The sequence below is a fragment of the Daldinia childiae genome, assembly GCF_008694065.1.
Source record: "Daldinia childiae strain JS-1345 chromosome Unknown Scaffold2, whole genome shotgun sequence".
Lineage (NCBI taxonomy): Eukaryota > Fungi > Ascomycota > Sordariomycetes > Xylariales > Hypoxylaceae > Daldinia > Daldinia childiae.
In genome coordinates this window covers 5707850-5720226 of record NW_022984643.1, presented here as the reverse complement: position 1 = coordinate 5720226, position 12377 = coordinate 5707850, and the positions used below count along the sequence as shown (strand labels likewise).

The window sequence follows — 12377 nt, the reverse complement described above, 5'->3', positions numbered from 1 at the left end:
TAATCTTTATACTCACCTATCTCGCCTCTTATACAGATATTTTACCTAACCTGACTACAACCAACAACCCTGGCCATACCATGGACCAGTCAAGCATACCGCAAGCGCGGTCTCAACCTAAGCCTAACAAGATAAATTATGCCTGTGAGGCTTGTCGAATATCCAAGATTAAATGTCAACCCGGAACACAACCGGGGATCTGTAAGCGGTATGGCGCCATCGTGACCAGTTCCCCATCATTGGTCTTCACTCTACCCCCTACTATGTCGGTCAAGGGCTAAATATGCATGTCATCTTGCACAATATAGCTGCTCCGAGTTCAAACGGGAATGCGTCTTTCGAACCGGTCCACGAACTCGGCGGCCCAAGGTTGCTCGACCGTAAGTACTATGTTTTTTCTGTTCCCCTTTAAAATGTAACTCGATCCTCCCCTTTTCTACCTACTATAGGATTTAGTTGAGCTTAAAGTATCCTATTAGAGATGCAGAGGCCCGGTCGCCTCCTCCCGGCCCCAGCCAGACTTTCAGCATCGACTTTACTATGCCTGCTGATGATGATCTTCATGATAACTTCGACGCTCTAAGAGAAAAGCACGAACGCTTCATCGATGGCCTCATACCGTCTAGTGACGATGAATCAAATGGTGATCCGGCGCAACTGTCATTGACGGGGGAATCGTTTAACTTCAATGATCTCTCCATGCCGACTCCGTCTGGGGCGGCAGCGAAATGTGGTTCACGGCCCGTAAGTAGCCTCGGTATTAAGCCACGCTTCAACCTCGAATCGGCAGAAAAATTGCTGGAGTCGTTCCGGGCTATGCTGTCGTCCTCTCCATGTATTGCGTTGCCCGATGATGCGGACGTGCGGTCCTTGGCTCGCGACATGCCCTTCGTGCTCTTGTCTTTACTCGCCGTGACGAGTTGCTCTACGAGTTTACAAGGACATAGCCTCTATGACGAAGAGTATCGTAAGATTTTAGCTTTAAAATTCGTTGCTGGGGGTGAAAGGTCCATCGAGTTGCTGCAAGGAATAATTATTTACTGTTCCTGGTAAGTAAACTTTATTTTATATATAAGTTAATACCTATGGTAGTAGATATGGTATGCGGCACTCATATGCTACTATGCTACTTTGCCTCCATATCAACACAGGGGTGAGATAATTTTGACAAATTAACTTGTCTACTAGGTACCCCTTTCATCTACGCCCGAAAAATAGGCAATTGCAGCAGTATCTACGAATGGCCATAGATATCGTACATGACTTAGGATTGGATAAGGAAACACGTATAGATCTCGCGACCATGCCACCAGAAAGAAAGGCAGACAAGTTACAAAGCATCCGGGCGTATCTTTCTTGTTTCCACCACAACTCAGTGTCAGTCAAAGTAACATCCCTCGTTATTATATTTTTGATTTTAACCTCAGAGTAGATACGCGTGGGCGTGGTCTAAGTCGTCTACGCTAAAGTATACGCCGTGGATGGCTAAATGTTGTGATATGCTAGAGCAATACAGCGACCTTGAGCAAGATCATATCCTTGTCTGGCTCGTCCGCCTACAATATGTGCTAAATGAGTTTGAAGAGCTACATAGGAGTTATAAGAAGCATGATACCAGCAACCAGAGCGATCACCACAAGCAACTTATTCGAGTCGGCCTTGAGATGCAGCTGCGAGATTTCCAGGCCAGAATTCCTATTCATCTTTCAACTAAGCGTAGGATACCCCTTTACTATTTTTATGTCATTGTAGCTAATCACAACATGCCATAGCGAGTATTTTGATGGCCTCCCTCGCCGGCGATGCGTTTCTCCTGGCCGCACCTCTCATGCAGACCATTCGCCCACGTCCAGAAGATGCAACGGCACTCATGATCGACCCCGCCAAGCTTCAATCTGCCGCATACACAGCACGAACGTTACTGGACTACATCGTGAACCTATCCCCAACGCAGATGAGCTGCTTTTGCGGGGCTGACCTCACACGTTTCATTTTAACAATTATTCTCGGCTACAGACTTTCATTTCCAATGTCGTTCTGCCCTAGTTATGATTACTCCCAGGGCCGGAAAGTCTTAGATTTGGGCATGTATCTCACCAAGTTATCGAGCAACAACGACGACGGTGATGGCGGCGGAAATACCGACGATGCTGTTGCGAATAGCAGTACTAAAAGGCTAAGCAAGAAAACAGATGTTGTAAGTGCTTTAAAAGTCGTTTTGGGATCCGTAAAAACCAGTTTCGACAAGAAGTCCGCCGTGCTAGAAGCCGCTGCCGAGGAGCATAATAAGAGAGTGCGGTTATGCCCGATGTTCGACGGAAGCCTGGAGCAGTACCTTCCGCAGTGGGAAGGTGAGGAACAGCAGGGAAGCAGCAACAACACCTCGGGTTCATCATACGCACCCTCTTCCCACAGCGGGACCGGGACCGGGAGCTCGTTGGCTCATCCCGCAGCGCCATCTACGGCGAGCGAAGGAGTATCATCGCCGGGATCGGCGAAACCAATGCTCTTCCACGACCTCTGGGCCACGATGACGATGGGGTGGGCTACGGATCTAGATATGAGCTTGCAGCAAGGAGTAGATGTGCCGGAGATGAATAATGTCGAATATGTCGATCTTATGGGTATGAGGGAATCATTTCACGACTTATGATTATGACGGCGGGACCATCCGTGACTCGCGATCTCTGAATTCTTGCATATATTCAGGGAGGGGGGTGTATTAAGTATGAGAAGTATCAGAGGATGTTGTGTATACATGAGCATATGGGCAATTAAATATGTAGATACACGTTGAGTCGCGGTATACTCTTATTTTGGATTACCTTTATGATCTTGATTTAAAGGGGGCTGGGTTTAGTTCTAAAGCCCCTTTTCCATCCGTAGATGAGGTACTAAAAGCAGGCTAATAAGAGCTGTTAACTAACTTGAGTAGGTGGTATACTAGTAAATTTACCAGCTATTAAACCCTTGCCCTTTGATTTATACCTGGAACTATAGTTAGCTGAGCTCCCACAGGGTTTTCACTATCTAATCGAAGCTGGAGATCTAGTTTGCTCTACTTGAGATCTGATATCGTATTCATCGTTACCTTTCGGGCGTATGAAATATCAGAGCTATTTATCCTGGCTAGTCCCATGCCTTGTATGAGAGCTACACATGTCGTGTAATAGGGGCTAGCAAACACGTAAAATGGCACCTCTTTATTAGTTTATCACATGCTTGAACTGCTTAGCTACCTAAGTCGTCGAATAAAATTTATACATATCCAACATTGAACTCAAGGTTTACACTAAGACCATATTCTAGTAAAGATACTAGATGAGGATGATTGATGTATACTCGGTAAACATTAGTTTTATTGTCTTATTTGAAACTAGGTACCTAAAAGTCGAGCAATTCAAGGCAATTTACGTAGCTTAGTGCCTTTCCTCGCCATCTTGCTTATTGTTACAAAATTCAACGATGTAGAACTTAACATATTACTCATATTGCTGGTTCAGATATCTTCCATCAGCCAAGGTAAAACTTTTCTGCCCCAGTACTGAACCATTTTATAATGACCTAATCCCTGAGGCATAGATTCGATGGCCTCGGCCAAAGCCTTCCCATCTCCCTCGGCTTTCACTTGGTGAAGCGGAGTCATGTAAGACCGGACAGTGAAGATAACGGCGCTTGTACGTGGTAGTTTGGTGAGTGTTTGGTGCTCCACGCGCAAGTAGCACTCGTCGAAAGAAGGATCTTCCTTGTAGTCCGAGACCTCCTGCTCGGTTCCGGGGTAGTAGTTATTACCGTCTGTGCGGAAGAGATCGGCACCGTCAACCTGGAGAGACCACTTTTATAAATTAGTCCGGGGTATATTATTATATACAACAATAATCGCGACAGTTTGAGTTTGAGTTAACTTACATTCATGCGGCCTATGAAGTCACCCGGCTGCATCCGAGCAAAATACCGATCCACGCTAAGTCCGAGCTTCCTTTCGTAGCCTGGGACTGGCTTGTGGATCTCCCGGACGGACTCACCGACTCGGGATGGACTAAGGAATCCACCTGGGAAGCAAGCAATGTATCCTTGTAAACGGTACTCTCCGTCTGCATCGGGACACATGAAGTAAAAGTCTTCCTATTCCGCATTTTCGAGTTAGTAAATACCTAAGGTAGGCTTTCTTGAGGGTTTATATGAGGGTTTATATGAGGTAACTAGTAAATTTTACTAAAATCGAGATACAAGAGAGAACCATTAACGATACTTACCTCGACGTTTTCTCCCATGTACGCCAGCATTTGGGCATGTGTAAGTCCCTCGGTAGTAAGTGGGTAAGTAGTTCCCGTAGCTAAATTCTTGACCGATCCCCCCCGCATCTTCCCTTGCGTCTTAAACATAGTTGGGAACCTAGCGGGCAAGTACCTGATCATGATTTCTTCGTATAGTTCCTCGATGGCTGGATTGACTGCCTCGCCGGTCCCGATCGTAAATTCGGCCTTTTCTCGGATAAGGGGCAAACGTTCTTGGATACGACCGAGATAGCCACGATCCATTCTGATCCAGTCTGAACGAACACGCTTTTGGATTCCTGTATTTTTTATGAGACTGAAACTATGAATGCTAAAAGGGTGGCTTCACTTACCCATAGTGACATGTCCTTGAGTCTTGTACGGCTGGTATTTAATAGGATCTACCTTACGGAAGTCGAAATCCCACAATGGCTCGATTTCATCGTCTTTGGGTGATTTTTCATTCAATTCCTTGGTTTCGAGTTTCTGTTTCTGTTTCTGTTTCTGATTGAAGGTCTTCATAATCTGGGTCAGTGCTAATAGCGCTGGAGCCAGTAAGAGAAACCATAGTGCTTCTGGAGCAAAAAGTTTGTTGTGTGCAATCTCAAGCATGATGTAATAGTGTAATGTTTTTTTTAATAAAGTACCTAGGTATGTAATTCCTAAGCCTTCAAGGCAATTTCGGATGTCTTATATGCTCGTGAGATGTATCCATTGTACCGGTTTACTTAATATTAACATATGTGGTTTAACCTCTCAATCTTCTATTATACGATAACTATGGAACCTTATTAAAAAGCCTGCAAGCGAACAGCCAGTTACCTTACAGATGAAACATCACGGGTACTATCTTTGGGACGTAGCAGGATGTTCTAGCTACCTAATTAAGCTTGAGAATAGACTCGAAGGAGTTTATTGCAGTGTCCTTGCAGTAGAAATATGCACTCGTGTATACGCCATAGCGAAATCGGAAACTTGGGCGATTCTAACCAATACACCTGACATACGTGTATTTCTTGACTAAGAGTTTGCCGTCTTGGGTTATCACGTATAAAGACTAGGACTTGGGTGATCCTCTTAGGTCTGGATCATGGTTTACTCCACCAGGTTTCCTCATTAAAGGAAGCTCATTTTCAACTCTAACTACAAGTCACTTTTGAAAATCGATAGATTGGTGTTCTAGGCCTCAAGTCTATGTAAAGATACTTTGTAAGAACTCCGATCATCATTATGTTTTGGCTGCAAGTTGCGTGAACCTATTGAGTTAAGTTGTAGTTGGGCACAATGCTCGTCTTGTTGAAATATAAAGTTATCAAAAACTAGTAAACCCGAATTCTTTTTTTTTTTTTTTTGCCTCAACTCCTTCTCAGAAATCAACTAGTTATATAATACTATATATTTGCTTTCCTATTATTGTTCTATTTCTCTGTTCTTTCAGATGTAGAAACCTGATTAGTACCTAGGTAGGTAGGCCTGTATGTGGAAAGGTGATCCCGTGGTAGTCACTTCGACGAACACAGATGTGAAATATCGAATTCCCAAGTTGCAAGGTAGCATTCCAGGGTCCCTTCCCTTGCGTGCCATGTCAACTGATCAGTGTTGTCGATGAGATCCTTGACATCGGATGCAGAGTTTCTAAGCCGCTAAGATAGCATCGTATGTAAAACATTGCGGGGGTGGATGCTTCGTTCTAAATAACGGAGTCGCTTCATAAGGTATGTCCGGCATTCATAACGCATCTTGATGTCGTTGACCTTCGATATATCGACAAGGGTGCGGGGTTCTGTACCATTGCTCAACTGAGTGTTTCTAACGCCGCGCCACATTTGATCCTTCTTGACAAGACTACCATCATGAATACGATCAGAAGTTTTGAACAAGTCCCAGCGGTGTTCTTGTAAGTGGGTCAGACACCCCAGGCAACTTAGGAAACATATTTCCGTAGAGGCGCTCGGATATTGAGCTTATGACAAGCTTGACCACTAAGTAACAAGGGTTTCAGTGGACCGGAAATGAAGTCGAATTAAGACACCAAACTTTCTATTGGCGAATAAGGCGGGATCGAAGGATGGTAAAGAACCTTGTTCTAACGCATAGCAAACATAGTGAGCCAACAACTTGAAGTATTGTACCAGAGTTATCTTGTTTAATACAGAGTTCCTTGTGCTTTGTCAGGCACTATTATTTACTTCTACTTAAAATTTCCACTTAGGCACAATACGTTAAAGAGTAAAGGGGCTTTCCTAGAGAATTGGATTGGGTATTGGACCGTGTTGTTACTCGGTATATCTTACATTCCAATAACTACTCTAAACATAAGATACAACTATTTAGTAGGTTAGCTGGTCCACCCGACTTAGAAATGTGGTTACTAGTCCGGCACAGCATCACCCTGCTGGGATTATTATCAATCCTTGCTCGCGGAGTAGGCGGAGGTAAGTTCGTACGTAGAACAAATCCCGCTCGCCTTACGTAGTCTCCGTGTCGGCCCAAGCTTCTGGATGCGGCTCCATATTTATGTAGGATCGGTATTAGGTGCCGTAGACATACTTTTATATGTTCTTAGATGCGAGGGAGACACAGATACACATTCCACTTATATTGACCAATAAAGACTTTGGAAAGACTTAAAACATGTCACGTAAGAATAGTGTAAAGCCTGAACCAATCAGATGTAAATATCTAGGTAGATAATTACCATATTCCCCTCGCATCTAAGGACATAACAATTGTGAATGAGATATGATATTAACTGAAGCATGAGTAATCTTCATATAAGCGCACTGAAGCCCCTGTTGGATATGATCCATTCATTCGATTTCTGACTTCCTCGTGATCGATGGCATTTAGTTCCATGGGACTAACATTATTATACTAAGAGATCAGGACTACTAATAAGTACTTTCTTATTCTCTCAATCACTATATATCTAATCACTTAAATGTATATGATGGCTTGTTGCGTTAAGCTGTTACCTGGTAGCTTACGAGATGTTCACACCGATATGGAGTTAAACCGCGAGGCCAGGGAATAGGTTTACGAGGAATCATACGGCAATACAAGCCGTACCTGATTTATCTCGACACTGGTCTCCTTTGCTACCTAGGTAGGTAGGTTATCTAAGTAAATACTTAACTGATTCCATGACTTGATAATTATATTATCTCAAGAATGACCGTTGTCTTAGCCGCCGTATAGTCAGCTACACTCCAAAATTACCTAAATCTTTGAACATATTAGGAAATCGAACCAAAGGCAATACAATTATGGGCCATGATCATATAGTATCCTCGGAAGACCATCAGTAGTAGCTCCTAGCGCCATGATTAGATAGAATTATCGATGTTATTTGTTTAAGGAAATACATTACGCGGACACACTAAAAATAGGTACTGGTAGTCCCGATTGTCGCAGGCCGGTTCTAAGAATTTATGTCCTAAGTTCGCGAGTACCGATCTTGATGTCTTCTTACCAAAGCTTACCAAAGCTTACTATTACAGACGCTAGGCCACATTTACAATATGAACATAAGTACTGGCAGAATGTATGAAGTCGTTGAGATAAACCAGTTCCTACTCGCCTATTTGTAGGCGAAGTAAAGGCTCCAAAACCTCGGTCCTGTCAGGATTCTAGGTGAAACATCTAGAACAAGAACATGATTAGTATGTATAGACATAGAACTTCGTAGATAGTTAAGAGTTCCTTGCAGAACAACGAAGTTGTTTCCGTGCTGTTTGGTTCCACCTCATGACAGGTCCCACCGCCGAGGATGTAGTATCTATGATGACAAAGCAAGAACCGACAGCAGCATCAGCGGTGAATCCTTGTTGTTATGATAAAGGGACTCTTAATGTGCCTGGATTTCGCACTTCTTCCTGGCCATGTGCTCAAGGTGGGGTTATTCAGTACATGCTTTCCCGTAAAAAGCCTCCATACACAATTCCTAGGAGTTTTACAGGGTGGCATGTGAAGATATCGCGCTTGAAAGAAAAAGGTAAAACTTTGAATGCTAAAAAATACCGATACATTAGAGAAATAAATAGCCGAAAATTGTGAGGAGGCATTTACCGGCAGCTAGGTACCTGATTAAGGAAAGCTGTAGAAAAGGCAGGATCTTCCATGCTTTTCCATTAAGAGGTTAGTTATAAGAGAGAAAAGAAGAGGAGAGGAGAGGTAACGGTTAGGCTTTATTCAGATAATATTTAATTATCAGATCAGAGACTGTCCTGAGCCTGCGATCCCGATATTTATAGTTTATCATGTTGTGTCTACGTGTAATTTAAGGCGTTTGTGATTTCTTCCTTCTATCTCGGTACACAAGCCGTTGTTTCCAACAAGGTGGTGTTTGGACGAAAATGAAAAGCTTCCGTAAGTTTTGTCAACCTATGTCAATCCCAGCTAGGCGTCCTAGTACAGGGGCTACAATCTAATAGGCGCGGGGACAAGATCACAGCTACAACTAAGCCATCAAATTCAATATCGGAAACCATCTTTAGCTCCAATGATCCTGCATATTAGCCTTATACTGTGTTCTCGTTAGACATTTCGAACTTCTGAAATGCATAGACTGGTAGAAAAGGAGGCTTCTCTTCTTCCAAGCCTTCCGAGAGTACTCCTGTCACTCCAACGGCCTCATAGTTTTAAGATCCGATACCTGAACCAAGAGAATAGGGGTTTCAGCTGTCAAAAACTGCCTCTTGTTTTGTATGATATGCTTTTCCGGTAAGGAAAACTTTCGTAATCCTGAACTAAAATTCAAGGCGGCAAGAAAAGAATATTTACTTAATAGCCAGCTGAGTCGATTGTACTTATATAGAGGCTATGATTGAAGGGGTAGTTTTGATGAAAATTAGGATCTTGACTTTCGCTGCCCTTTCATCTTGTGACAGCAGCTACGATCTGCCGACATTTCATCCTAGGATACAGCCCCAGAAGAAGACCTTTGTAATCGAGGTTCTCCCACTCGCCGTCACCGATTCTGTAACCCCTATCCCCAGGGTAATTTGCTCCTTAGAAAAGATATTGAGTCTAGGGATCCTCTCAGAACCTATCGGAGTACACCTTGACACTGAATCTTTACTTTTTGGTCAGTCGCAGTACTTGGACAATAGGTCTTTAGCAAGAATAAAATTGGCAGGAAGATCGCTGCTCGCTAACAAGTTGTCAAGATCGACTTCTTGATTGGGAGAAGGTGGAACTAACATGTCTTACATCGCTAGAGAGGCGAGAGCAATGCATCAGGGAGTCATGATTTCAAGGCAACAATAAGCGAGTCAATAAATTACTCGTTAGGGAGACTTGAGGGGCTCCCACTGCTGGATAGAGATAGGTGTCTACAGTAGTCAAAAGAGTGTTATAAGTTGATGGCTAAGCAACTAAAACTAAGAGAGCGACTAAATACACAGGAAATAATTTCGTATATGTATAGGTACCGATGTATATGGTTCCGGGAGGATAAAAGGGGTCGATGAAGTCGATGGGGAAAGCTTTTATCACGTGATTCCTTATGGTGTTTCAGTGAGAGGCGAATAGGGGCATTTTGATGCACCCTACTTTAGTATCCCATGACACCCTTGCAAATTTTGTTCATTTTAAACGCCATAACCTTCTGTTCAGCAACAATCCTCTCACGACTGAGCACACTCTTCATGACGCTATCTCCGGAGGCGAAGTGATCCGAACGAAGAATCGGTGCAAGTACAATCCTTACTGAAAAGGGATTAGCTTTGATGTATTTTCATAAGGTTTTGATATGTCAAAATGTGTGGTATAGAACTGTAGGTGCATAGGAGAAGACGGATAAGGGGTTGGAGGGTAGGACGAGAGCCACGTACCTGCTGCTGGGCGTCGTGGACGGCTTTACATAGCCCTGTCATGTTATCATGAGTGGAGAGTTTGTCCAAAAGAACAGTATCGCCAGCGCTGACGCTGATGGTAGCTGTGTGACCCTCGACTGATTTGGGCTTATCCATAATAATCATGTCAAATCGGGAATCGGCCTTACGAAGGGCGTCTCGCAGCTGGGTCGTGTTATCATGACACGAGGACGGCCCCCAGATAATTCGGCCCTCATAGGTAAGCATGCATTGCTTTGTGTGGCCTTCGACGGAGTGTGACTTCGGATCAAGCCAGGCTCTGGTAGACATGATTCAGGTTTTTTTTTTGTTTGGGGAGTGTAGAGATATGATGATAATAATCGGTGGTGATAGCTATGCAACGACAACGGTCTAAGCTCTCGTTTCTTGTAGGCGGTTTAGTTTATAATATATATATCGAACAGAACAGGAAAAAATTGATAATGACATTACCTTCGGACTGTTGTCCTCGGAGACACTCCTACCCCCGATTATCTACGAACTCATATTCTAGACACCTGTTGTTTCATCCCAGCTCTCCACTTCATGATACCATATTCCTGTAAACGGATATGTATTTGGTGATCACATATAATATTGACTGACATCTGATTATGCGTGAGGACTTTTGAGGTTAGTATGCTTATACTATTAGCTGGATACGGTAACCCGCCTAGCGGTGTAAACACGGTAGTTTTAGACAGAGTCTCGATTCCTACGAATGATAGCTGTGGCAGCCTCCCTACCCACTAAAACGCCTCACGTTAGTGTGAATTAGTGAGGTCAACCACGCGTGATGGCTTCAGCCTCCGGGCACGGAGTTATACGGGCGCTAGATAGCCCGAGGGCTCTGGTGGCATAACTGGTGGTTATACTACGCTAGTGAAACATGACAGACCGCTTGGTGAGCTCTTAGAGACTTATCATCGTAAGTGCTTTTCTGGACGGAACCGTCCTTGTCAAGCAAACTGGACACACACGAGTTAGCTAACTTATTTATGGCCGTATTATCACTTAATAGCGGCGACAAGGGGGTATTGTCAGTATATTGCTTTGTGTCAAAGGTTAAAGATATCAGGGAGTCTTTAGAAATTAATCTTTTACTCGTGTGCCTTGGTTTATATGCGTTTTCCGCTGATAAAAAGGTTTAGGGTGTGGGACTGTTGTCTCTGCAGTTAGTCGCATTCTTTTGCTGATTTTTTCTCGCTGATCTTAGATTTATCGCGAAGCCCCCACCTAGTTTCTGCATATCCATATTTATCATGAGCAGCTATCGGATGCGTAGGTATGCAGGAGGCAAGCTCGTCGATAATACTCGGCTCCGAATTTCCCGCACGGTGGCAAGCGGAATAGGAAAAGGAGATCTGCAACTCGGCACAATGAATCGCATTTATATATCGTGTTAGGCCGCTTGTTGTAGAACATGAATACTTACAAATAATGTAAAAGAATGCTGATGGTGCGTGCCATATTTTGAAGTGTTCGAGCATTCCCACATATCTTCTAGAGGCACGTTCGTTGATATTGAGCGAGCACATCCTTGACAGTACAATGGCCAGTCAGAGACGTAAGACTGTATATGACGGTTCATATGGCTATTATCGGTTGTAAGTTCTAAGGCGTAGATAAACTGAATGATGCTGGCGAGGGATTCGGTTTGGTACATATTTCTTCCCATGCGACATATCGGCATGGTTATTCCATTCGCTAGGGCTGTTAATATTAAATCTTTAAGTCTTAGAAGTAGACATTTAGGGCATGGAAAAGATTGACCGAATGTCGTCTCTTCGGTATGTTTCGCCTTGCAATGTTTAGGTACCTACCTATAGGTACCTGCTAATTAGGGTGCTTCGATCATAAAATTGTATTCTGCATAGAAAGCAATGAATTCGCCTCCCTTAAGGATGATTAACAATATTAAGCTGTGCTTTTTCTTTTTCCTTGTCGTCATCTACTTTGTCCTTATTACGAGTAGTAACTATCGCATTTGTTACCTAGGTATCTGCGCTTGAGGATGGCCGACACGCTTGAAATATTTAGCCCTCTTATCTTCCAATTTCAATCGCGACAGAACTTTTAGGTCGATTATCAACCAGGCACTTCTTCTGTCAATTTTAAGGTTGCAACAACTTTCTAAGTATTGATATGTGGGTGTAAAGAATGTTGTATTGGAAAAGATTCTAATGACTCCACTTATACTTAGTCAAATCTTATATATGCCCTTAGGCCATCGTACCTTCAAACA

General features: G+C 43.4%; 2 protein-coding genes across 4 annotated transcripts; one reads left to right on the top strand and one right to left on the bottom strand.

Annotated features, from left to right (window-relative positions):
- Positions 1-80: 80 nt before the first annotated feature.
- Positions 81-2653, top strand: GL218_02405 (uncharacterized protein; the record flags this gene model as incomplete). 2 transcript variants are annotated; one of them, XM_033578923.1, is made up of 5 exons in its annotated part: positions 81-265; positions 480-1049; positions 1189-1377; positions 1433-1716; positions 1773-2653. In XM_033578923.1, the coding sequence occupies 5 exons, from the start codon at positions 81-83 to the stop codon at positions 2651-2653; spliced, it is 2109 nt and encodes a 702-aa protein (XP_033437774.1). The 2 variants fall into 2 exon arrangements, with proteins under 2 accessions (XP_033437774.1, XP_033437773.1); XM_033578922.1 differs by lacking the exon at positions 81-265 and adding an exon at positions 284-380 and having other exon boundaries at positions 488-1049.
- Positions 2654-3499: 846 nt separating this feature from the next.
- Positions 3500-4889, bottom strand: GL218_02404 (uncharacterized protein; the record flags this gene model as incomplete). 2 transcript variants are annotated; one of them, XM_033578920.1, is made up of 4 exons in its annotated part: positions 3500-3835; positions 3910-4125; positions 4257-4576; positions 4631-4889. In XM_033578920.1, 4 exons carry the CDS (start codon positions 4887-4889, stop codon positions 3500-3502), a joined length of 1131 nt encoding a protein of 376 aa, XP_033437772.1. The 2 variants fall into 2 exon arrangements, with proteins under 2 accessions (XP_033437772.1, XP_033437771.1); XM_033578921.1 differs by lacking the exons at positions 4257-4576; positions 4631-4889 and having other exon boundaries at positions 3910-4110.
- Between the last annotated feature and the right edge of the window lie 7488 nt (positions 4890-12377).